Source organism: Varroa destructor, unplaced genomic scaffold, assembly GCF_002443255.2.
Source record: "Varroa destructor unplaced genomic scaffold, Vdes_3.0 BEIS01000005.1, whole genome shotgun sequence".
NCBI classification, from domain to species: Eukaryota; Metazoa; Arthropoda; class Arachnida; order Mesostigmata; family Varroidae; genus Varroa; species Varroa destructor.
In genome coordinates, this window is record NW_019211458.1 from 38,527,714 (window position 1) to 38,552,713 (window position 25,000).

The 25,000-nt window shown below is 44.3% G+C and overlaps 2 protein-coding genes across 19 annotated transcripts in view; one reads left to right on the forward strand and one right to left on the reverse strand.

Annotated features, from left to right (window-relative positions):
• Positions 1-17,583, reverse strand: part of LOC111250628 (uncharacterized) — a 55,046-nt gene extending 37,463 nt beyond the window's left edge. For 10 of the 18 annotated variants that reach the window (XM_086989603.1, XM_086989593.1, XM_086989602.1 and 7 more), the window contains exons 1-2: positions 17,012-17,227; positions 16,159-16,266 (exon numbers count right to left, since the gene is read on the reverse strand). In XM_086989603.1, coding sequence (XP_086845729.1) covers positions 16,159-16,266; positions 17,012-17,227 — 324 coding nt within the window. The other 8 variants (XM_086989590.1, XM_086989592.1, XM_086989591.1 and 5 more) reach the window with 4 other exon arrangements.
• A 4,817-nt stretch (positions 17,584-22,400) lies between these two features.
• Positions 22,401-25,000, forward strand: part of LOC111250841 (uncharacterized) — an 86,016-nt gene continuing 83,416 nt past the window's right edge. The window contains exon 1 of the mRNA XM_022806672.2: positions 22,401-22,541. Within this exon, the coding sequence (XP_022662407.1) occupies positions 22,539-22,541 (3 nt within the window). The 5' untranslated portion in view covers positions 22,401-22,538. The remainder of the gene's footprint in view (positions 22,542-25,000) is intronic.

A 25,000-nucleotide genomic window follows, 5' to 3' on the forward strand; every position in this document is an offset into this window, starting at 1 on the left:
TTAAGTTGCAGCACAAAAACAGCACACATTCATACCACTGTAGAATAATAATAACAATCATTATTACTATTATTACGTTATCGTCATCCACAACTATTACAGGCCAAAGGAACGTAACAATTTTAATCAAAATGTTCTTCAAAGAGGTTCTTCGATCGAGGATGCGCATACGTACGTGGCATGTTGATGTAGAGAAGGTAATCAAAGCTTGTAATTTCACTTTTTAATTGAAGCAGCGTTAGGACAATGGCATGAACAGAACATATATATACGTACGTTCTCGGCCATATTACGTATGTTTTTATAATAACCACTGGAAAAAGACGTAAAGGGAACACCTTTAGCATAATTATTGTTAGATTGTTATTATTATTGATCAACGTTAGGTGCGACCAACGTTACTGAGATGGCGTAGATCGGATGTCGCTGAAAATTTGTCTCATCGTTCGTTGAGGTCAGCCCTCCGTACTAGAAATGGAGAGGCGATTATGTTGTTGAGTAGGGGTCAATTAGCCTGTTGTAGTGTGTTTGAAGATGACAATGTCTCACTTATGCAAACAGAATCAACAAGTGCGAGAGCAGACAGCAAACGAAAAAAGACGGCCATATTGTAATGACTATTCAGTGCTAAACATGTACCATATGGTGTATATAGTCATAATACAGACATAAACAATATGTTTTGTGCAATAGGCATATCTAATACACATTAAAATAGACAATAGGAAAAAAAAATGAGTAATGCAACGAGTCAACGACGAACTAGCTATAAGACGAAATAAAGCCAACAAAAATGAGGACACAATAAATTCAAGTCATTGTAGCTAACTTTGATTTTTGCCCGTATATATATATATATAGATGGTACTATAAGATGTTTCGTGTTCGTAGCTCAAAGGTATCATATTTATGATAGGTGTACAAGACTACTTCTATTAAAAAATTAAAAAGAAAAGAAAAATGGAAGAAATTGCTATATTTTAGGTTCTAATGAAGTGCCAGAATGCTGGGGCTTTGCTTGTTCAAGCCAGATCCAACAAAGCTCAAAGCGTTTAGACTGCGCACGCAGTCGCCTTGCACTCTAGCTTAAAAAAGAATTCTTCGAGCTAATTACGAATTAGTAGTAGTTATTTGATAGCCGTTTCTTACTAATAATGATGACCCTTTATACCTCAATGGCGCTGCTGTAAGGAGTCACAACTATGAATGAAATTTATATTCGATAGATTTAATGATTATTTAAGTTTCTCATATCAACTCACTTGGTAGTTATATTTAACTAGCGCAAGTAATGTACTTCGTGCTTATCATATAGACGAAATGAAGCCCGGCCGTCTATTACTGCACGAGCATTTCGGCTTATTGCCAGGCCATTCGGCAGTGAGGGCTGTCAAGTATCTATACGTCAGATATACCAGCGAGTATTTGTTACATGAAGTACACACAACTTCATGGTGTAACCAGAGTTATTTGTTTTATCGTTTTCTCCTATCAGGTAAGCTTCCTTGCTTAGAATTAAAATTATCCACTGTGAAACATTGACTTTTCCTTCTTAAAGAACCATTTGTTGCAGTTTAACTTTAGCCGGAGTTCTTGCCATTAGAAATGCATTAAATAATACATTAAACCATTTTTATATGTATGACTCTATATTCACCCGCAATATTTTTATTGTCGCCTGTTAAGACCATTTTTAAATCAGTTTTAGCGTTGGTCTTTTTAAATAATCATACAATTAAGCTTCGTTGATAAAATCCTTCTATAAGTTCGAAGATATAATTCTTCTACACTTCTTAATTAAAATAAATACGTTTTCTATTTGACGTATTGTACCAGTTGAACAGATCCTAGAGACTTGAAGTCTTTTATATAGAAGTATTTCAAATGCTTTTAACGTAGAAAAACCACGCTTCTTCAACACGCACAGTATTAGGAATATTGAAGTGATATTAATGAGATTCAGCCTACAGTCGGAACTCGAAATGACAGGATAAACAATCTGACGCGTTAGTTATCTAGCAGGAAAGTTCCGCTCATTAGAACTGGAACTACTGTGTTAATTATTAAAAAAACGAACGTAAAAAAGAGAGCAACGGGAACTTCCTCCGTTCCCAGCCACTAATTTGCATAGCATCCTCATGAATGTGTACGGTAGACACAAATCAAAATAAAGGAAAGACAATATCACCGTCAGGAGGCACATGTGGACGACTTCCATTAACTGTTTGTCTGGCGAGGCCATTTGGTGCAGGTTTAAGTTGGTGTTCGGAGTTCGTCGCAGGTGCTCCTGGGGTTAGACTCGTTGAATGGCGAGTAGCAATTCTTGATATAATCTAAACTTAAGTCAGAGAAAATTCAAGAAATTCTCTTGATTAATTTCATGGACGGTATGTTAATAATATAATGTAATTAAGCAAGACGAATAATGCGCTTCATCTATACTGGCTAGAGAATCCTAAGCCGAGCCTATTGATAGGCATATTTATTTACTTATTTGTTGCTTTACTAGTGGCCAGGCATTTCGAAGTAATGCATCGTCTCGACTTTTTATAGTACTAGTTAACGGAGTTTATTTTTAGATTTGCAGGAAATCTTTAGCCTGTTTCGCTCAGTAGTACATTTTTCGTTTACAAAATGTAGAGTATTCAAGCTAATAAGCGACTTCTATAACGGTCAATTACAAGTAGAACGTAACATCTCTTCTCAACAAATAGAAAAGTCTCAGCAGCAAAAGAATTTAATAAAACTGCAGTGTCTCAAACGCAGGCGAGTAATATTTATTTTTAATTACACTATTTTTTATCGAGCGAGCGCCAAAGTTTTTTTTGATTAGGCAAACCAGCCAGACATTGGACATATTACACACACGCCCTAATCTGTGAGTCAAAGGGTTTCTACGCTTGACACGGCGGCGTTATAGCCCTAAGCAACAATACGAAGTATATTCAAGCTTCAATTCAGTAATCGTTCGATATATTTCAAAAAGCTGTTCTGTCCTCCAGAAAGACATGTAAAATATTTTCTATCCGTCCATATGCATGTGTCACGTTTTGAGCTGAGAGTCTATCTAACCTAAACTACATCGTGTATGAGCTCTAAGAAATCGAATTCTAGGATTATGTTTAACTGATGGGCTGGATCGCTATAAGGATCCATTTTCAGTGTGATCGACCACAAAACCTCGAAATAATAAAGGAAAAATAATCATAAAAATATTACATTTTCTTCTGATTAGACCTAGACCAGGCAGTTTGTAGTACTATAATATCTACGCTAAAGATATAATAATTAGATAGTTTTGTCTAGATGCTACACATTTACGAATGACTAGGAAATTTTATTACTTGTCTAGCACCTGCCTAAGTCATGCATACATATGTATATAACATACCGACTCACATTCTACTCGCGTACGTTGAAGTATAAAACGTTTTAAGACACGTACAATACTTCCGCATTGGCCGCGATACGTTCTCCTTAATTTTCGGCAGTGCTTTTTATTGAAGTTCAGCTCTATTGAAATCTAAGCGGAGCCCGAAATTTCAGAAATATCTTTTGGCCAAACGCGATAAATTCAGGTACGTGTGCTCGCCCAAGTCTCTCTCAAAATCCATCAGCCGACGCAATAAAGTTCAACCAATACGTTTCAAATCTAACCTTTGCGCGTCCTAAGATTAACGCGGAACTTTAGCCCTTCAAAAGTTTCAGCTTTTAATCGAGATAAATTGTTAAAGTATGATAATCGTAACAAGCAGCGACGATAGCCAGGATATCGCCGGATAACAATATACTACTTGTAATACCTAGCCCAGTCATACTGACAACTCGTACAAAGCACAAATACATTGCACGGCCTGAGAGCACGACAGCTGCACAAGGTAACCGTTATAGAGGAATTTATGTAGTACTTTCCTTGGAAAACGTTGAAAAACGTTCAGATAATAAGTACGCTCATTAAGTCCTTCTTTTCCATTTTACAGTCGTCGGTTGTCTGATGGAAGATGCAAAGATCGCTATTTTAGTTGGTAGCGATACGGCAAACATACGTAAGTCGTGTAAAGTATCTGTAGTTGTAACGTTTGGGCCACGAATATCCAGAAGCGCAATCTGTCAATTGCCTGAGTCAGTGTGCGTATCGACTGTACGGTCCATCAGTAATATAATTCTGTGAGAGCTCGAAATGCGCTTATCAGAAAGGTTTGCTGTCGTTTGAGCAGTTTTTTTGTTACCAACCTACCACATCAGATCTGCTAACCAGCTAGCAATAAAAAAGATCACTTGGCCTCCATAGTTGAATTTCACCTTCTTATTTTTTCAGGTTTTTGCGCTCCTTCATCAATGGGACAAAGCTTCCTACACTAGAGATCGGGCAAATAAAATAAATGTTTATTTTCGCGCTATTCGAAATACGGCGACCACCACCACCATGGTTCACCGTGATGGGCAAATAAGCGTGTTTACATTAGAAAAAATCGATCGAATAGGAGGAGGTTTGCAATAGGTGAAACATTGTGCATAGCATAGTATAGAGCATTATGCTACTGTATGAAATGATGGAAAATCAACTGGCGTTTAGTTTCAGTTCAACGACCCACTGTGTTTAGTCGGATTCAGTTTATAACACGAACAGATTCTCATTATATATAATGAAAATAGAAAAAATTGCGACAATGATTAAGTACCTTCGTCTTTCGAAATCTGAACGGTGCTAACTCCAACTGTTTATGTTGGATAATATGTTGAAAGTGAAGTTTAATAACTAGACTGTGACAGAGACGGTAGCATACTGCTAATATGCTGCTTGCAAATGTACAACTGCAATGTGATCAGCTGTCAAATTAAAAAATACCCTACTATTTATTAAGCGCTTCAAATAGACGAGATCCTATAATAATAATTGATATTATTACTATAATATCATATATAATAATTATTATTGCCATTTTATAGCCATCGCACATTTGAATACCTAGTATATTAATTACCCTAATCAACAAAGATCCCTTATCCATTAGCACGCATGCGCAATCTTGTATTCTACTCGATTAAACCGTACAATCAAATACATGGAAAGGCTCAAATTATATATATATTGCGTTGTTACAAGTGAATCCGTCGTAGTTTGAAACTGAAGAACTTTTTAGCTAGTCGGGCTAGAGTGATGATTTTATGAATAGATGTTTGAGGTAGTTTAAGTTCTAGCGGCTCTTATCGCGTTCCCATATGTATAATCTCTATTTATCTGTGCTTGCTTATCAGTTGCCCTTTTTAGGGCATGCTGAGCCCCATAATCACGCGGACTTACATCGAGTTGAAGCCAACATTGGCCATTTCTTTGCTTAACGCACGAACTAATTGCGACATAGCGATGGGGTTTGGCCTTATCATCAAGCAACTGTGTGCTTTCGATTACCGTGCCAATGGCATCGTTGAATATCTTGAGGAACTTCAGATAATTCTTCAGAAAGAAGCTGGTATTCGTTATTTCATGGCGGGTATCTTATAGTAGCAAATGTTCCTGGTGTCGTACGATCATCACCTTACGTCCAGACCAACCCAAAATTGCCATTAACCTCGATCTCCCTCCAGAGTGACACCACGCTCTGCTTCAATCGACAGCGGAAATTGCACCACGCCTTGTCTAGGCGACAGCAACCCCGTAAATTATACGGGGAATGCATTTCCAGCTGGCCTGGAGTCAATTTACAGGCGCCCTTTTTTCATTGACGTTTCCGCACCTCCAGTATTTGAGTCGCAATTCGGTAACACGTTGCATATAAAATAAGAATTTTGGCCAATAGAGCCCTTAGATTCTGCTCCCGTGAAACGATAGTGGCGATACGTTCTTGTCTTTCGGCTTCCTTCATTGGCATTCAATGAACTCGGTCTCTCGTTCAAGACATTTCTGTTTAATGGCTTCAATAATCTCTTATGAATTTCCACAGCATTGTGGCCTTCCAGAAACAAAACTTTCACCATTGAGATTAAAAGATGTTCACTCACACGCTTGAAGAGGACTAGACTACTTACAGGCCAGATTTTCTTGGCCAGAGCCGCCTATTCCAAAAGTTATTGATTTTCAAAGCCCGATATACAACTAACCACTTAAGCAGGCCTGTCGCTAGTGTATTTGGTGCCGTTTTGTAGTGGATATGGTAATGTTAATATCTCGCGTTGCTTTTTGTATTCGTTAGATCTGTATATGATTTTTTTGTTTGCTATATTTGTCACATTCCGAGTACAGCCGGTTACTGATATGTTTGTATGTGGTACATGCTATCTGAAAGCTGAGCAGTCCTTGAGCTGAAATTATGGGCCCAAAATGCTCCGATAGAAGCACCGTAGGTTAATATAGAGACTAATAAATTGCAGTGGCTCAATCCATTAAGAAGAATGACTATATATGTAGCTGCAATAATGGTAGCCGACAAACAAAGGAAAAATAAATCGGTCTGGTGGCATTTTTGAAGCCGAAAAACCCGAAACGAAAGATTTTCAAACTATGCCATTTATAACTAAATGGAGACGAATGTTAAAAAAATGTATATTTATAGTATACTTTACAATTCTTAATAACAATAAATTGGCTTTTTAAAGTTCTCCAATGTTTTATTCAGATGAACCAAAAAGGAGACTGTTTGAGTTTTCGAAGGGTAGCCGACATCGAAAGATGATCCTTATGGTGTATAATTTACTGGATCAATTTAGCGTCCAATTCGGGAGACGCAATTTCTGCCAGCTTCGATGAACATTGTAATGTCAATAGCGCACCAACTGAGGGTACGATAGTTGCACCTATTTCCCAAACAAATACCTCTCTCTCCATTTTGCCGTGCTTGTTTCTCTTTACTAGAACTTATATACTCAAAATGTTCCTACATGCACAATGCGTTAGTGAAGATAACAAACGTCGTCGATCTGCGACGAGCCGAACCACTATTGTAAACGATTTTACCGGGATCGAATTGACTACACAGATCAGATATCGTTCGCTATATGTTCGACATTTCGTAAAATTGTGATATAGTTCAAGGAACCACTCTTCTCCCGGATGCCACAGAAAACCAACAGGCCCTGGTGGAATTTCGAAAACAAATGAGATCGACTACCAACATCCTATTTTACCTATACAAGATCTACTTTTCTCTCACTGCCAATTTTACTGTCACTTTGATCTAATTATTAACGATAATGTATCTATTACTCTTCCTTTTGTTAGCTTGTATCCATGCGGATCGATGAGACGATATAGACGGGAAATCAAACAGACTACATGTCATTGCCTAATTGAGATGTATATAGATGTTTATACAGAAAGAATCCTATCCTGCTAGAGTCATTGTTATTCTCTCGTTTTTAGGCTAGAGCATTTATGTGTCGCTTGATACAGTCGGAGAGTATCGTTAATTAGAGATTTTTACTAATTACAGTTTGTTTCTTTACAGATTTGGTGTTTTGTTTACCTTGCATTTTTTTTTTACAGTGAGGAGTTTGATCATCTATGATCTGCTAGATACGAAAGATAAGAAAGTATTCTTTTAGCATTGTTTTAACAATATTGATTGAGTATTTGTCGCGTACGACGCGAGATGTGTTTTGGTTGTACAGAGTCTTTGATAACTATAATTACATTATCATTTTAATAACATGAAACTGAGCTTACTTCGAAATGGTTTGGCAGCATTCTTTCGGACCGACCTCAATGGACTACATGGCAAGATCTAATGGTCTTCATGAAATAGCCCAAAGGCAGCTCACTTGAGGTCGATTTTATGACCACAATAAACTAACAAATAATTATGTTCGTGTGGTAATGATTTACGCCACCCTTTACCGATCATGCCTGATTAATTGGACAAATGCGGTCTAATAGAAGCGTACGACAACTTCTGTTTGGTGAAAAAGGAACGATGTATCAAGGAACCTGCTGATCCGCACGTAACTGTACACTATTGCGTCTTTTTAACTACAATCTTGTGGTCTAGCAAAAAAACAACAATATCTTTTAGCATCAATTGTCTATCGAGAGAACCGGTAAATATTTGTACGGATATTATTCATGATGACTAAGATAGAGTTAGCAATGAACCCGTAAGGCTGACCGCATTGCAATGGATTAAAGAGGTTCGTAGGGTTTCCCAATTAGTATTGTTCCCGTTCGTATTTTTCCAGGATGATTATGCGCAAGAGACAAGGAATCGAAGGAACAAGACGAAGGAGGCTTAAACAGGGGACTAAAAGACACGAAAAACAGAGAACGAAGCAACTCTACCTCGTTTCGTTCCTGAGGAGTCTGAAGCAAAAACGCTGTGCTTCAGCAAAATGGTTGTATATTTTTCAAAAAGTAACAAAGAAACAGTGGCGGCTTAATAACACCATCGGACCACAGTTTCGTTCGTCTGTGGAGAGACTTTGAGTTACGCACTCGGGCTCCGTCAGATAGGTCAAAAGAGAAGTAGCTCCAGATGTTCCGATCTTGCAAGAGCGCATTAATCCTTAGCGCTTTAAAAAGACGACTACAAAAAAGACGTTTCACATATTATAGTGAAAACGTTCGCGATGTCTCCGTGCATCATAATAACCCTTATTGGAACGACCATATCGTAGTAATAAAGCGCGTATTAGTTCAACTATAGCAGCAGTAAAACCGCCAGTATCATTACCGAGCCTGCAATGCTATGTGTGCATACACATGTGTACATATATGCTTCTGGGGGTTAGTAAGAAATTTGATCTACTTCGGAGGCTGCTACCTCTCCCTCTTTGCAATATAAAATCAGGAATAAAAAGAAGCGCCATCTTTTGATGTCAATGACCGTCGCTGATAATATCTTTTTGCTCACACATGGGCATACGGACGTTCGAACGTATCTATCAACTGGACGGCAAGTCGGTCGTCTTATAGAAACGCGCCAGCGGCAGCGGCAACAGAAAATTAATCAACGGCGCAATATTTTGGTGTGCATTGGCCCACGTACGCATTGTTGTTGTTGTAACGCTGGCGCCGGTAATGGAAATTCATCAGAAGGCGGGTGATGTTACTGGTTCTGCGGACGATAACGACAGCGACGATGATACCAGCAGCAATGCTGGCCGTGCCAATAACGCTGTTGCTGCTGATGATATTCTATTTAATTCGCCTATGATTATTACTCCCGGCAACGACTTTTATTATTATGTACAAATTGATGATTTAAGCGCCATTGCTGTCGTTCATCGTCAGTGGGCCATCAACGTGGAAGAGAGCGGCGGCGCGAACAGCAGTCGTCCGATCTTACTCGTACCATCAGTTGCCGTGTGGCTGTGTATCGAGAGACAAGAAGATTATACGCATATATAGATCGTCGCGCTCCCTCATGTCCGACGAGCTGCCAATTGTTGTTGCTGCCGCCTCTGCTGCTGCTGCTGCTGCTGTTGTTGATACTGTTGCCGCTCGCTCGCTGATCGGTAGCAATTACGCTGCCCTCGATGCCGATGCAGCTGAGGTGGCCCCCAGGCGGCCTCAGCGCGATCAAACAAAATCACAGCAGCGGACGAGCTCGAAGGCGTCGCGAACCAACAAGGGCCTTGTTCGCTACGCTTCTCACTTCAGATCAGCATTATCGTTACAACTACCAAAACAGCTTCGCTATTGCCCCCGTCTCTGACTCTCTTTCCCACAGTCTCCCTCTCTTGCTTTCTTTCTCCTATTGCTTCTTTATCCATCGACGATGCGGCGGCCGACGATGGTTCTTCAACACGCTCTGCCACTCGTGAAAACCCTCGTTGTTAATGTTGTCGCCGTTTTACTCTCGATCTATGGGTTCGTTGTGTGCTATGCATTGCTGCTATCACTGAACGATCGTCGCTGTTCAGCGATCGTTGTCGCCAATCCGTTTGAACGCTGGCGACCGTCCTCCGACGACGATCAGGTGGCGCTCGTTGGCTCCCCGTATCTCCGACCCATTCTTTTGCGTCGATCAATTCGAATACAACGAGCTAACATAGCGGCTACAGTGAGAGCGTCATCAACAGGCGACAGGAAAGCGGCCGCTGCTGAATATACTTCTTGTTTTTATTGTCTACAAATGGAAACGGCAGCAGCAGCGATAGGAACAGTCACGGCGAACAGCCAAATGATTATTGATATCACTGACTATTTACTAGAATGGTGAGTAAAAGAGAACTCCGAAAGATAGAACAGCAAAAGATTTAAGTTAAAACGAGATCACAAATTGAACGTGTACGATGACACGATGAAACGAGAAAGAAGTTTGAAATCGATATACGATGGCCGGTTTTAGGTTGAGAGAGACCCGAAGGGCACTTACTGCCTGTTTCCTAGGGAGAACTCCACCGTGTACAATGCAAAGAACCGCTCGAGCGCTACGAATGATAGAGTAAATAAAACCATCTTTGATGCTAACTGATTAACCTATCGGAAGTCGTGTAGTAGATTGACACAATCTAGACGTTGCAATTACGAACGAGGAAATCAGCTAGTGAACGCGAAGAATATGCAGGTCGAAACGAAGTGCGACGAAGGACGGCAAGGAAGAACGAGGGAGGTGCGAGGGGGGGCATAAGCGACTGAGTTTTTAAGATCTTAACGCAGGGGCGATGTTAAACAGATAAAAAAGACGATTCACCTTTCAAGGGGTCGCTGTGAATGATGCTAGCGCGCGCGCGACGCTTGAGATATGGAAGGAACTTGGGGTGGTGACCTTGCTTCGAAGTGTTTGACGAAATCATACGCAAGCTATATTTGCAATGGTAAAAAGCTCATTCAGCTATTACATAGGAAAATAGATGAGTTTAAGTTAAAAATAGGTGAGTTTAAGTTCGGAGAGCGAATTTCTAGTTATCGCAACTGAGAAGTAGTGCGGAAATGACACACAGGACATTTTACCTACATTGTCGTTGGTCCTGAACATATTCCATTTGTTTACCTGAATATATCGTAACTACATGAGTACTTGAAACTTCGACTCTTAAAAAATTATGGACCAGTCCTCAAGACAATTCACGCGAAAGTAGAATTATACTATGTACGAATATGGCTTTTAGATACTTTGAGCTAAGGAACGCATAGAGCTATCTGAAATACCTTGACTTACGCTGCGTAAGCTTGATCCGAAAATTAACTAGGTTTTCACGTTTATTATTTGCGGACAGAAAACTATTTATGTACTGTTTCACTTCTCGAAGAGCAAACCAAATAACGCCGTAGAAATATATGGAGAGGCATCAAAAACGGCCAATAGAGGTTTACTTTTCATATATATGGAATAGATGAGTGCGTAGCAATTGCATCTAGACGTCCGTCCTCAACATTTTCAAATGCTACGCTTTTTGGGTGTATTGCCTGAGCTTCTGCTTTTAAAAGGGTTACTTTGTTGGTTCAGAACGGTAGTGGTCCTCTCTGAAATATTAGAAAGCAGCTAAAAAGGCGTTTTTCGACCAACAGCTGACTGAAAAATTTTTACAATAGGTCGAGATTCAGCGGTTCCTGTTGTGGAACGTACAATGCAGCCTTACGCCGGTATCGTCGAGACACGTTATTACTTGAGACGCTACCAAACGAGAAACCAACTGCAAGACGTTGAACCGCTGCATGAAAATCAGTAGTTCTAAAAGGTTCAATCTACCAAACATGTGTGATACCAATTTACATCCAAAATAGGTACTATCGCCGGATGTCATCTAATGAATCTTGGATGTGCTTACTGACATATGCTATACGTTATAAAGTATGGCTTCATTTTTGATGAGGACTTTCGCTATTCACAAAAATGACTTGAAGTTTGGCGATTGTGGATACAGGAACGCAGGACGAAGTCTATAGTGGAGCCCTTAATAGGATATCTCGACAAAAGACTATTTTCAGGCTTGACATAGTTGATCACAGTCTTTCGAGATTATCTACATGCAAAAATAATTTTCACTGTCGTTCCGAACAGATTAAACTAGCAGCCTGTTCGGAACAAAGGCTTAGATATTCTAAGGAATACCTACCTGTGAAGATTCACACAGATGGATGACGAGTATTATGCGTTCTACTTACAGAGAGTTACTTGTAGATCTCTCAAAATTAAATCCCTATTTCACGGACGTGTTGATTGCTATACAGATACAAGTTATGAATGGAAAAATATAGCGTCGGAGTAATACGTTTACTTCTTCTAAGATCATTCCGAGCCTTGAAAGAACACAACAAAAGTGCTATGAAGACAATCTTTTCGCATGATAAACCGACAAACTTCGGAGTGGGTACTATCGTACCAACAACTTTGGCTAGCCTTTTCCATTGTTGCCTTTACGAAGAGCGTCTAGGGTTTTGTACATAAGATATCCGTGTGGATAAAAAATTTCGTAAACAGCAACATTTAACCATGTCGATGAGGTCGACTTAGAAGGCCGCGGAACTGTTCTTGCAATCCAAAAGAAATGTCCTTATTTCGTATATATATTAATATTATTAATTAGAATTAATCAGTATTGACGAACTGTGTTGAAAGTGACAGAATTTTTTTATGTGTTGTTAGAGCATGGAGCTGCCTTAAGATACATTGAACCTATTTTTCTGAGTGTGAAAAAACAGCAGGCCATAATGGAAGAAGATCGGCAGCCATATTTCATCTGCCTACGTGAAAATGGGCGCTTTCGCCGTTATTAGGTCAGCTGCTCTCTTATTTACCCGCAGTTCTCTCATCGAATCGAAAGCATTCATTGCGCGTATGTACAATAGAATCAGCGACGCCTTCATCTGCATTAGCTCTTCTTGGTACAAATAGCGCTGCTGCTTTTGCTGCTCTGCTCTTTGCAATTAGTTCTCTATAACCTCCACTCAACTGCATCAGCCTCCTTCTGGGTGTTTCTGTCTGGCTGATCCTAGCTATCGCAGAAGCCCTTATTCGAATAACCTTTTCGTTTTTACCTACAGCTCGTGGCCTGCTTGACCTGGACTAGTCTACCCGGCTGGAAGATCCAAGACATTGCACTGAGAAGAGACGGCGGCGGCTGCTGTGGCAATAGCGCCAGCAGCAATAGTGGTCATCAAGTGGAGCCGTACGTGCGCATCGCGTTGAAACTTGGACAGGCAAGAGACGAAGTAGGGGTACTGTAGACTCGTCTGGGGATCTTCTTTTGTTTATATATGTATGTTTTGTATAACATTAGAAGAATCCTTCACTGTCTAGCACCAGTCTTGATATTCGATATCAGTTCTTCCTTTTCTCTTTTTAGGTCTCATTGATCATCATTAGAAGAGCCCGTACTACGTATGCAGACCCCTCTTCCGATAGCACTGGTCAAACTGGGCTACGTCAACGAAGGTTATCGGGTCTGTAAATACAAACCTTGTAATCCCATATTCGGCATACATTCGGCCGTTCCGACGTGATACGGCAGTAGAATATTTGCGCTTTACGGTTAGTTTCCGCTAGCGCTGAAGGCCGTGTACGGCCGCCGAGGTCCGCCGGCTTTCAGACATTTATCAAAACCCTGTATATATATATATACAGGGTTTTAATACATCGTCAGCAAAAAAAATAGCTAAATACTCCGCGCACTCGAACAGGTAACAGTAGCAGTTATACTGTAACAGTAGTTGTTGTGTAATAGCCAACAGGGGTCTCAGGCGTAAAGTCTGAAGCATGAAATTTTCAGTATTAATAATGTTGGTTTTTTGATTGGAAATCGGGCGTGGACAGACTTGTATGTTTCGTACTGGAAGTCAGCCGTTTGAAGTGATCTGTAACGGCATAGTAAGTACCGAACGTAGAACCCGAAATGTCGGTTCTTTTCTCGCAGTAAGCGTTGCTGTGGCCGCAATAGAAACATTAACAGTGGTGGTCAGCAGTTATGTATATTTCGTACACTCAGCAAATGCGATCAGGGGGCAGTACGCATTAGAAGTGTCAGCTAACAACATTAAGCTTATAGTCAGTACGGTTTCTCTCCTCGACGTACCGTTTCTATCCTCCTGCATCTTTCTTTTTCCTTGCTTGTTTGTACCTGTTTTTCTCACTCTTGCCCCTTTATCACCCCCACTCCTCTCCCCAAGGTCTTTTGCCTTCTTTCCCTCATACCGGTCAAACAAGGAGGAACGAGCAGTAGTAGCTTTACTATACGCTACGATGCACGATCCTGTGGAGTGCTCCTGCCCGTCCGGTCAGCGCCCGCTCCTCTCCCTGCTATTGGTTAGCGCCACCAGTGGCCTGGCCAGGCCATCACAATACAGGGCAAGATGTTACTCCCTTTCACCAGGCCTCCGGCACACCACCACTGCCAGTTACCAACCAGCAATCAAGAACTAGCTAGCTTAACCAGGGGGGCAACTTTTCACACAAAAACTTAGCAAGTCGACAAAATGAGAGACGACGACTAGCCTTGTTGTTGCTTGCCTGTTCTCTTTTCAGCCGGGCTGCCGCACCACCATTGCTTCTGCTGCGTGCTTGCTGCATTTCCCAGTCGCCTGTTCTGGCTGCACTGGCGTTAGCAGTGGCAGCAGACTCGGCAACGGCGGCCTCTTTCAAGGCCAACCCGTTGTCGATGGTAGCCTACGGCAGATACAGAGACCGATTCGGCGCGGCGGCCTCATCATTTGTCCCTCTCCCCGTTGATGCCGCCGTAACCGCTGCCCGTCTGGCAGCGAGTCCCTAGCAGCCCAGTCAACTACGACTACTCGTTCGGGGAATTTCTGAACGGCACTTTGAGTGCCTGCTGAATCTAGCGGAAGCCCGACACCCAACGGCGGGTTGACTGGCGTAGCGGTCGTCGACGGCAGCGCCGCTCGAGCAAGCAGCAGAGTCAGCGCCGCTGCTGTTGCAGCAGCTGGTGAATGAAGACGGTTATAAACAATTGCTGCAAGGCTTTTAGTTGCCAGCAATGTTAGCCAGCGCTGAACTGGCCATCTAGAAACAAACTAGCATCCGAGCTGCTGGCGAGTCGATTCGATTCGAATCGAATCGGCCGCGAACTGACTGCTGATTCATTGAATTGATCGACATCGAAAACACGACACTGGCCGATGATTTTTATTCGATTCAATGCATAGTAGAGACGTGAGGCGGAGTAATAATAAGGCACGCGAATTGTATATATAGTAGAGTACAGCAGAATCCTGATGTCATTGGCAGCATTGGATGATAACGGCAGAGAAAAGGTGTCCAAAAGCCGGCGTCAGCCGAGCGCGCGCTACCGACGACTGCCGCGGCGGTGGCGACGCTGCTGCTGCTGCTATGGGATGGGCTGTGAAAGTAACCGAAACCAACAGGTGGTTGTGAGTTGAACCATAGGGCTGAGCAGTCGCAGTAAAAGCGGCAGTAGATAGCGGTACGTGTGGGATGGCGGGAATTAAATATTGCCGTTTGCTAATGGCGTACTATGATGGCAGAATATTGAGAAAGATAATGATCTGCTATTACAAAAAATTTAAACTAGAGCAGACATCGACTGAGAGAATTGGCTGTCTTGTACGGCCGATCATAATGACGATGCTTTAATGTCACTAGAATGTAAAGTACAAAAAGTTGATAAACGTTAATAAGCGAATGATTGCTATTGAAGCTGACCACAGAAACGACGTTGCTAAGACGATTGTAGAAGTGGAAACACCGTAAAGGCTCCACCGAAAAAATCATATTTGAAATTTACGGTGAAGTGGAACAAGGTAGAAGAATATACCATCGACAAGCTGAAATTTCATTTATTTACAAGGTAAACCGAATCAGAAATTAAATAGAAATATAATAACATTTGCCATTTGACCTATAATTTAAGTTCACGAATTACGCACAATATAGGGGATGTAATCCTTCTATTGTTAAGACATGATCGATTTGCGAAAATTAATATATTAGGTATGCGTTGTTGCTACAAGAAGTGGATAAACTCCTTTGTTTCAATTATTTCATGGTTTTTTGCATCTTGCAGTTCCAGCTACCACATGTTACAGCGCCCTTACAGCTTAGCACTTCGACAAGCTTTTGATGCTGTAAACCTTTCGCCTAAATCAGTGCCGATTAGTGCTTGGCTCTTGCTACCTGTTACCGAATTTATTGTAGAATCTCTAAACAGCCTTTTACTACTTTGCTGTCAAGAGAACTCCGTATGGCGTACTTTAGGCATTCATCCAGAATCTGCATACTCACTTGAAGTTGAGCCGGCCGTACGTACCATGCTCACATATTCCGATACACATGTACACGGTTCGCTCAAGGCACGCCTGAACTCATTAGCATCACGCAAAGGTCGTCTCCAGAACTCTGAGGGCGTAGAGAATGCCTGGAACGCGCAAGAGGGAGGGATAAGGGTGAGCAGGTGAAAAGCGGGAAGACGGTCTGAGTTCCACAACAATAACCGATCCGACGTTAGCAGTTGCAATATCAGACAAGGTACGCACGTTCTCCTGCGCCTTCCTTATTGGCTCGCTGCATTCCCTCTCGATTTGCCGTCTTCCGACAGCGAAAAACTTTCTTGTTCGTTTTCGCTCGTCACCAGCTTCAGTTAGTTTGCCACGCACTCGACCGTGCCAACAGTATTATAATCGCTGCCACCAGCAGAAACTTCAGCAACTTCTATTAGCACAACTTGTGCTGTGTTGAACCATCCATATAAGATATATGGGTGTCGGTCCTGGTCCGCAAAGCGGTCCTCGTTAGAACTGACCAGAAAGCAGATTGCTAACTTTGCCCTTTCCCCTCGCTTTGGCCAGCAGGCCACTCAGACGACAAGATAACGGCAATAAAGTGGCAGCCGGGAGAAATGTCTATTTTAAGAATACGCAATTCATTGCCGATGTATAGGGCGCAGCATACCCCAGAGTAGTATTCCACCAACCTATAAAAATCAATCAAAGCAACCGTTCAACATAGACCGCTTTTTTTTTGAAAAACTAGCCAACGGTCAGACGGACAGCCACGGATCTTTAATAGTTTATAGATAGAAAGTGCCGTTCAACTGGGTCTGTTTAATCTCATAGCCAACACCTGGCTCTTTCGACTACTTCCACTACTGTGCTAAACCCTACCATTCCAGCGTTTGAGTCCAGTACATCTTCTGTCCTGCCGGTGCAGCTGGTACCTTCTCCGTCAACGCTATTCGCTGTGTAACTGACTGCGTGGCCGTGTGTGTATTCGCTTGTGTCCTGTGTGGTCATCGCTCGATCGCTTGCTCGCTCACGCGCTGCACTCTCCCGCTTGGCGGGTTTTGCCCTTTCCGATGGCGAGTTATTCTTCGCCGCCATTGGCGGAGCTCATAGCGATCCCTAGCTGTTGTATGTGGAAGCCCACCTGATCTAGGGAGCGCTGCTGCCGCTGCTGCTACGTTCAGCCGCTGCGTTCGCCTCTCGACCACTCCACTCGACTCCTCGTAGGTACGACGACAACGGCGACGACGACGACGACGACGACGACGACGACAGGACGAGAGCGGGCAAGCTAGCAACTTCGAGCCACGACCAGTCGACACTCGCTCGCTGGTGTCGAGTCGACTACGAGACCTTTGGCATACACAGCACCATAATAGATAAATACAGGCAGTCAGGTCGGCAATGAGCGCTACTCATGCAGAGGCGCAGCAACAGCAGCGGCGGCGGCAGCGGCAACAGCAGCGGCAGCGGCAGCGGCAGCAGCAGCGGCGGCGGCGGCAGCGGCGGCGGCGGCGGCCGCCATCCACACAACATTGAATGAAGAAGAGCGCCGATGCTGCTCGGGCAGCAGCGGCAGAAGACGAGGCTGGTCGGCGGTCGGTTGCGATCGTGCTCTTGTAGACGCTGCTGTGTGTGGTGCTGCGGGCGATACTCGTTGGCTCGTTTGCTCAGTCGCCAGCCAGAAGCAGCGGCAAGGCTCATTGTGGGGATAGGAGCATTGACAGTGGTTTTGGTTGTGACTGGATGCGTTGCGGAGGCTGTTCAGTGACGCTGACAGTGAATGTAGCAGCTGCTGTGCGGACGGCCGACTGACGACTGCCCAATGACTGACTGACTGACTGAGGGACGGACTGCCATTCAGGCAAACAGACCAAGTGGATACGCAGCCGCGGTGAATGAGTGAACACGAGGAACGGTCGCTGTCCGCGTCCATTGCAAGCAGCAGCGAGCGATCTACCAGAAAGCCTAGACTAGTAATACCGCCAGTCGTGCAGATAGTACAAGAGCTAGTTGTAGAGGCGGTGTGACAATTGTACGGTTTCTGCTGCTCGTTGGATAGCTGCTAGAAGCGACCGAGAACGACAGCGACGGCCACGCCAGTATAAGGCGGTTTTGTCCGTGTTATTGCTGTCGCTGCCAAAACGGATCTGTTATTTTGGCATGACAAATACAACGTACCGAGAGCTTGAATAGGTGGCGCAGAGCATGCTGTTACGCTTGCTGACGTGTGCCAAAGTATACGGCAGGAGTGGCGGCGACAGGTGTTCTTCAAAACAGAACTGGTAGTACGAACGGGGTATAGTAGAGCGAATAAGAAATGCTTTCAATGCTGCAGAGCAACTGTACCTGTCATAAAAAGGAAGACCTTTTAACCTGTCACTAACTCCAATCAATCTACACAATTGCTTTAATACGTTAACGGTGCAAGCGGCGCTATTAGCAAAACCGATCATCGCAGATGGTTACGCTAACAAACAAACAAACGATCGCAGGTTGCCGATCGACAGGTGATGACAGCACCCGGTTGCTGTAACAATGTCCCGTCAACTAAATAGTTATTACTATATCTGCTAATAGCATTGACAGGAGTAGTAGTTATTGTATCGTCGCGAACTGAGTTGAGCCGCAAATTGGGCTAAACGAACGAAAAATAAGGGCAATCTATTTGCAGACCCGGTGCGGCGACACAGGTGCGTGATTTGCAAGATCATAACGGCAACCCCACTTCGTCTCGCTGTTATGTCTCAGTGACTGACTGCATGCATGGTGTTGCTCTGAGTGGCCGCGCTCGAAGGCGTTGCTGTTATTTGTCGTAAGTGAAATTATTATCACTGTTGCTTTATCGAGCATTGTTGTATCGTTCGTTAGGTCCTCTCTTTTTGAGCGGTCACCCACCCCGTCGCCAGTTCATTGAAGTCCGTTGGAGTTTCGTGTTATACTGGTTTCAAGAAGACGACCGAATGAAAGAAGAAGTTTGAGCCTACAACTTATTTTATCGGCGTACACGTTAACCGGTGCATCTTACTGTCGTTGACCCAGCTTCGTATTATCGTGTTATTAGATCGTTTTTATGCAATAGGGTGTCGTGTGTGTATGTGTGTGTGTGTGTATGTGTGTGTGTGTGTGCGCGCGCGCATTTGACGAAAATAGTCGCAGTAAAAACAACTGTGGTGACCGCTAATCACAGTGCAACCAGTCGTTGACTGTCGACCTGGAATAACGTTGTGTGCAAGGCTGATCCTCAAGTTTGCAGCGGAACCTCTGCATTCAGAGAGCGACAACAACAGAAAAGCAAAGAGGCAGCGTGACAAACCAAGTGCGCGTGTTTGTTTGTATGTGCTAACTTTGTCGCTGCCGCAGTCCGAACCGCTGCTGTGGCTATAACTAGCGTTTATGTCACCGTCTAGTGTTTGTTGTACGCAATCCATACTAACTGACCGACTGGTTGTCCATTCGTACGCTAACGTTTGCCGCCATAATACCTCCGCCGTACACACAGCTGCCACGACGGCCGATCGTCGCCCCGCCTGAAAGTGTCGTTCGTTCGTCCGTCAGTGCAACAAAAACGAAGGCACCAGAAACGAGTAGACGGACAGAAACACACAAAATAACAACTGTAGAACTAAATTCTATATCTAGTTGTCGAAAGCATTTAGTAGCTGTAACACCAATCTTGTAGCAGCCTCTACAGCATCGTATTCTCGGATAGGAAAGCACAAACGATAGCAAATACGGAATAAGAGCCTTACCCAAACACCGACCTCAGCTGAACTTTCAAGTGACCTCATGTAACAGAAGCAGCAGCAGCATTTGTGCCCTATTTATACAGTTACGTGTCCGTTATGGAAGATGGAAAGTTACCGTGAGAACGTGACGCACTCAATTCCATAATGCTTCTATTGCTATCAGCGTAGAGTTGTTGTCGTCGACCATAACGGAGCAATGACTGAACGGGATGATCTCTTTTTTGTGTCAGTTTTACACCTACGCTACGACCACCGTTAGATAGATTTGCCATCACTATTATTACTATATGACGACTGTCACGACGACGACGACGGCGACGACGACGACGACGACGACGACGACGACGACGACGACGACGACGGCGACGACGACGACGACGACGACGACGACGACGACGACGACGACGACGACGATGACGACGGTAAATTTGCTCTAGACGGTCGCCGGTGATCCTGCGCAGTCTGATTCGTTTCAATCACCATTACTATCCTAGTATAATATTCGAATAAGTTCACCGCAGAATAGACGGCATCGGCGTCATACGCGACAGGAAAAACGGTGACAGCGCGCTAAATAGCCGAACCAATCGAAAAGCTCCTAAGCAGAAGGCTAAAATCCACTTAAGACGAGTAGACGACCACGACGACGACAAGCGTAGCAATAGCATTAATTAACACAGAAGTACCAGTACTAGAAAAGCAACTAAACTGCCGAAAGCCCCGACGTAGAGAGGGTCAGATAGTTTGCTTCAGAAGTCGCCTCCGGCGCAGACACGATTGGCGCTCACTCATACGATCGACTGATGGTTCCTGCTACTTCAAAGTCCTCTGTTAGCAACACAGAGTGCGTGAGTGCAGATCAGAGCGTTGACAGTTTGGCAGCATTCTGTAGCAGATCTAGTGAATGGAGAGCTTGCCTGAAGCAAGGATCAAATTGTTTGCTGGCGTTGTTATTGAAATAAGTAGCCGTTCGTGGAGTCCTCGGTCTGCCCCTTGCCATTTTGCTGCTGTTGCTGGCCGTTTGCCAGTAGTGTGCTTTCGCGCGCGACCAGTCTGAGTGGGTGCCGCTGCTGTGTGTGTACCGACCCGCTCTCCTCGCCTCGCCGCGCCGCGCCGCGCCGTGTTGTGACTCGTCGGCTCCCGCAGGCCGTTTCGCTGGCTATTGAAAACACAGCAAGTCGTTGTTGTAGCCGACGGCTTCACTAGTACAAGTAGTTTTGGTAGTGGTGCCGGTGCTCGTAATAACCATCATACTGGGAAGACACGAGAGGACGACGTCATCGTCTTCGTCCTCGTGAGGAGGAAGGGTCCTGCTGTCTTGCGTGCCGACAGCAGCAGCACTCACCAGTTTACACCCAGGCAGACAACAAGCAGCAGCCGGTCCTGGCTTGTTCTGTTGCTACTTGGCTTGTCTAACGTCGGCCAATCAGTCAGGCGGGCTTTCGACGAGTTGGGGAAGCTAGCTAGAGCTAGAGTCGAGTAGAGTCAGCAGCCCTGCACTTGTTACTGTATGCTGGAGCTGTCCGTCGTTGCTGGTAGCCATTGCCTCTTCGACTAGTGCCACTGTTCCTGCCACTGTTGATTCCAGCATTGACAGCAGCAGCAGCAGTACAGGAACGCGCGCTTCTGCGCATTCAGGAGACATTTCTGCCGCTGTTGGTACCATCGCCGCCGCAGCTGACGGGATGTTGGTGCAGTTACGACTCGAAATCGTCGAGCTGAAAGAGTTCGACTAGTTAGGATTGCAGCGGACGCGGACACATGTTGCTATTGACGTCAGCCGGATGTGTGAGTGCGGGCGTGTCTTGCTAATTGTTGTACGGTTGAAAACATCTAGCTCAACGACGACGACGACCCCCTTGCTGCTGTTGCTCCTGTTACAACTATATACTGCTATATGCTACAAGCAACTGGATGAGGGAAACTGCAAGTTAGATGAGGAGTTAAAGGGTGGGAAGCGTCAAAACATCAGACCAGACGGTTGCCAGTTGAGCGAACCATCATTAACGCGCGGGAGAAGGCCCATCATTTGTCGTTGCATATTATAGCAGCATAGAAGAAAGTTCATAGTGAGTGACAATTGGCTAGGCAATATCCCCTTCGACGTGTTACGGATTACATTGTTTAATTGTAAATTGTTATTGTTGCAGTTGTTACCGAAGCTTCCATCATCTCATCGATCGTTGCTTGTTATCCTTGTGTTTCTGCTGCTTAGGCTTCGTCATATGTTATATAATAATGAAATGACAATGAACAAAAAGTCGTCAACTCTGCTGACCAGTGCTTTGGCTCGTTTTTTCGTTTAGTTGGATCGCTTGCCTATAATTGTTATACGGTCGCGACTGCACTTAGGGTGGATTTCCAGTTAGATTGAATGGATTGTTTGGAGGTGCCGCACAAGTGCGTAACATGAAAAGTGCAGAAAACGTACAGGGAGCAAAGTAACGCACAGTGGGCCGTCTCGATTTTGCTTAAGCCGTTCGAGCATCACCGCCGCTTTGTGTCAGCAAGTGTACAGTGAGGATTCTAGACGGAGAACAGCGCATAACGGAAAAATCTGCGCAAACAAGAGCAACCCCAGTGACACCTCAGTGTACCGCAGGTACAGCATGGACACCTCTGCTACATTTAGGACAATAGTCAGCTGATAGCGCCTAAACATGGTGAGTGCAACGTTAAATTTGTGCAAGGTACAATAATCCCGTCTATCTATATATATATATATAACCCCGATTTGTATATATGATTTGACTACCTACAGTTGTTTTGTTATTGCTTTAGTGAACACACAAGAACCTGGTTTATTGTTTCCTTCTTGACCCGTGTACAGTGACTCATCGCGCGGTCGCATGTAGTCGCTGAAGTACGTCGAACTCTGCCTAACAAGCTTTTGCTTCATGCAACGCATGATACTGCGCGACGTATTCTAAATGCTGAACACTGTAGAACAGAACAACTCTATAACAACGCCCGCGTCCGATATTGGGATGACTTCAAGACGACATTGACGTGATGCACGCGTCGTCGTTATTGGCTGTTTATGGGCACTGTTTGGATGATCGGCATACATCTGTTCCACTTCGATTGTTTGTTGTTGTTATTGTGCTTTCGGCGTCAGAGCGTACGAGCTGAATCGGTGGGTTTCGGAGGACGCGTGACGGTACTAGAGACAGTGACTTTTCTTACGCTTGCGGCTACGTAGCACTGTTGATGGTGTTACCGGCACATGGCAATGCACGGCACCCGCACGGGCCGGGCCTTGACGACAAATTTAGCGCGCACCCCCGGCGGGCACTCTCTCGCTGAGCTCCGGGTACACGCGCTACTCCACTCACCCCGCTCTGTACGACTCTGCGCCTCGGCCCTCAGTTGGTTGCAACCCCTTTCTCTTTTCTCGCTTAGTCCCTCTCGCTCTCTCTCTCTATTTATCTTTCTGTGTCACACTCTCTCTTGTCTCGTGTGTAGCTGACATCGGCCAGACAGACGGACTACTAAGCAAGCAGTGGTGAAGAACGAACCGGCAAGACTATCTCACTTCGCACGCTGCCAATATCGGTAGAGACGGCCCGCCTCCCTGCTACAGCTGCTGCTGACTGACTTTGTCGCCTGTTCGCGCGCTTGTCTGACCCTGGCCTTTGTGTACCCTTACCTCTTACGGCTTCTACTATTCAGCCTTCGTATGAATAGCAAGCAGTCAGCTGTCACCTCCAGCTAAAAAGATAAAGGAAACTGGCAGGTGGCAAGCACACACTCATCAGCCTCACGGGCCAAACGGGCGGTAGGAAGGGGGCGTTCGCTCAGACAATCCGTTTGCTATATGGTTGGACAAACGCGTAATGGGAATCTGCTATTGCTGCTGAAACTTGGGAAGCAAAGCAGCTACTTCTCCTGCAGAAGCCTGCAACTTCTGTTGTCGATATTGTTGTTGGTGCTTGGTTTCAGTGAAAGATCTGGCGGCGACAGCCATTAGCGCTACCACTTGTGTCATCACTGGTAGAGCAGTTTTACACAGCTCTCTTCTAGCATCTGCTTTTCGAGGTCTCCGACATTTGCGACCCATTCCGTATGTATTCTAATCAGTGCACTGATAAATGTGTGGATAAATAAATCGATAGACAAATAAATGCAAGAGAAGCGAAATATTATAAACCAGCAACAAGATCGGTGCACAAAAAACAACAGGAAAAATCAAGCGGAACGCAGAGCATGTCACAACAGTTTTAACATATGCAATAAAAGGAATTACATGCCATGAGGGTAGCTTACACAGCACCGATCCCTAACTGCAATACGATCCTAATTTGCTCGCTCGTCCAAGAAATAAGTATGCCCATGTGTACATGGGCGTGAACATACAAGCACCTGAAATGCAATCGGTAGCCGAGGTTCCAGGAGGAACAAGGCCGGAGCGCTAACGGCTCAATGAGTGTCGCCATACAGTAGCAGCACGCGACCTGTGGCCAGCGACAAGTGGCGCACGTGCATGCAACGTGCTAGCAAAGGTCAATGTATGATTACTTTATTATATCTATATTAAGCAGTGAGCATGCAAACGACCACATATACTGCACAAGTTACATTTGCAGAAACACGCATCGTGACCACGTACATTATTGCCAGGGTACGTATCATAGTATAAATATTGACGAAGTACACCCTTGCTGCAGAGCGATCGTGAATTATTGCGCTGTAGCTTTCCTCTCATGCTTATTCTCTGACTTTAGCACCCCATCGATGAAGTCGCTCGCGTCATCTCGATGAAGTTCAACTTAGCAATGTTATTAAGAGCTTAAGTTGACGTCAGGTCGTCGCGATGTGTTCCGCCCGAAAGATACAAATATGCCAGGTGTTCATATCGAGTAGAACAGACGCACTCCACTGCTCCGAATGTAGTACGCTGGCAAAAATCGGATGCTATCTTATTCAATCTTTTGCCTTTTAGTTTATCCCGCTTCACTTGGTTCCTGGCTCTATCCGCCTATAATAGCAGCTGTAACAGTGGCAGTTTCAACAAGAATTCATGCGGCGTCAGTAGGTCCGACAGAAGTGGCGCTGACGGCTGCACTGCCAACAGCAGCAGCAGCAGCAGCAGCAGCAGCAGCAGCAGCGACAGCAGAACGCG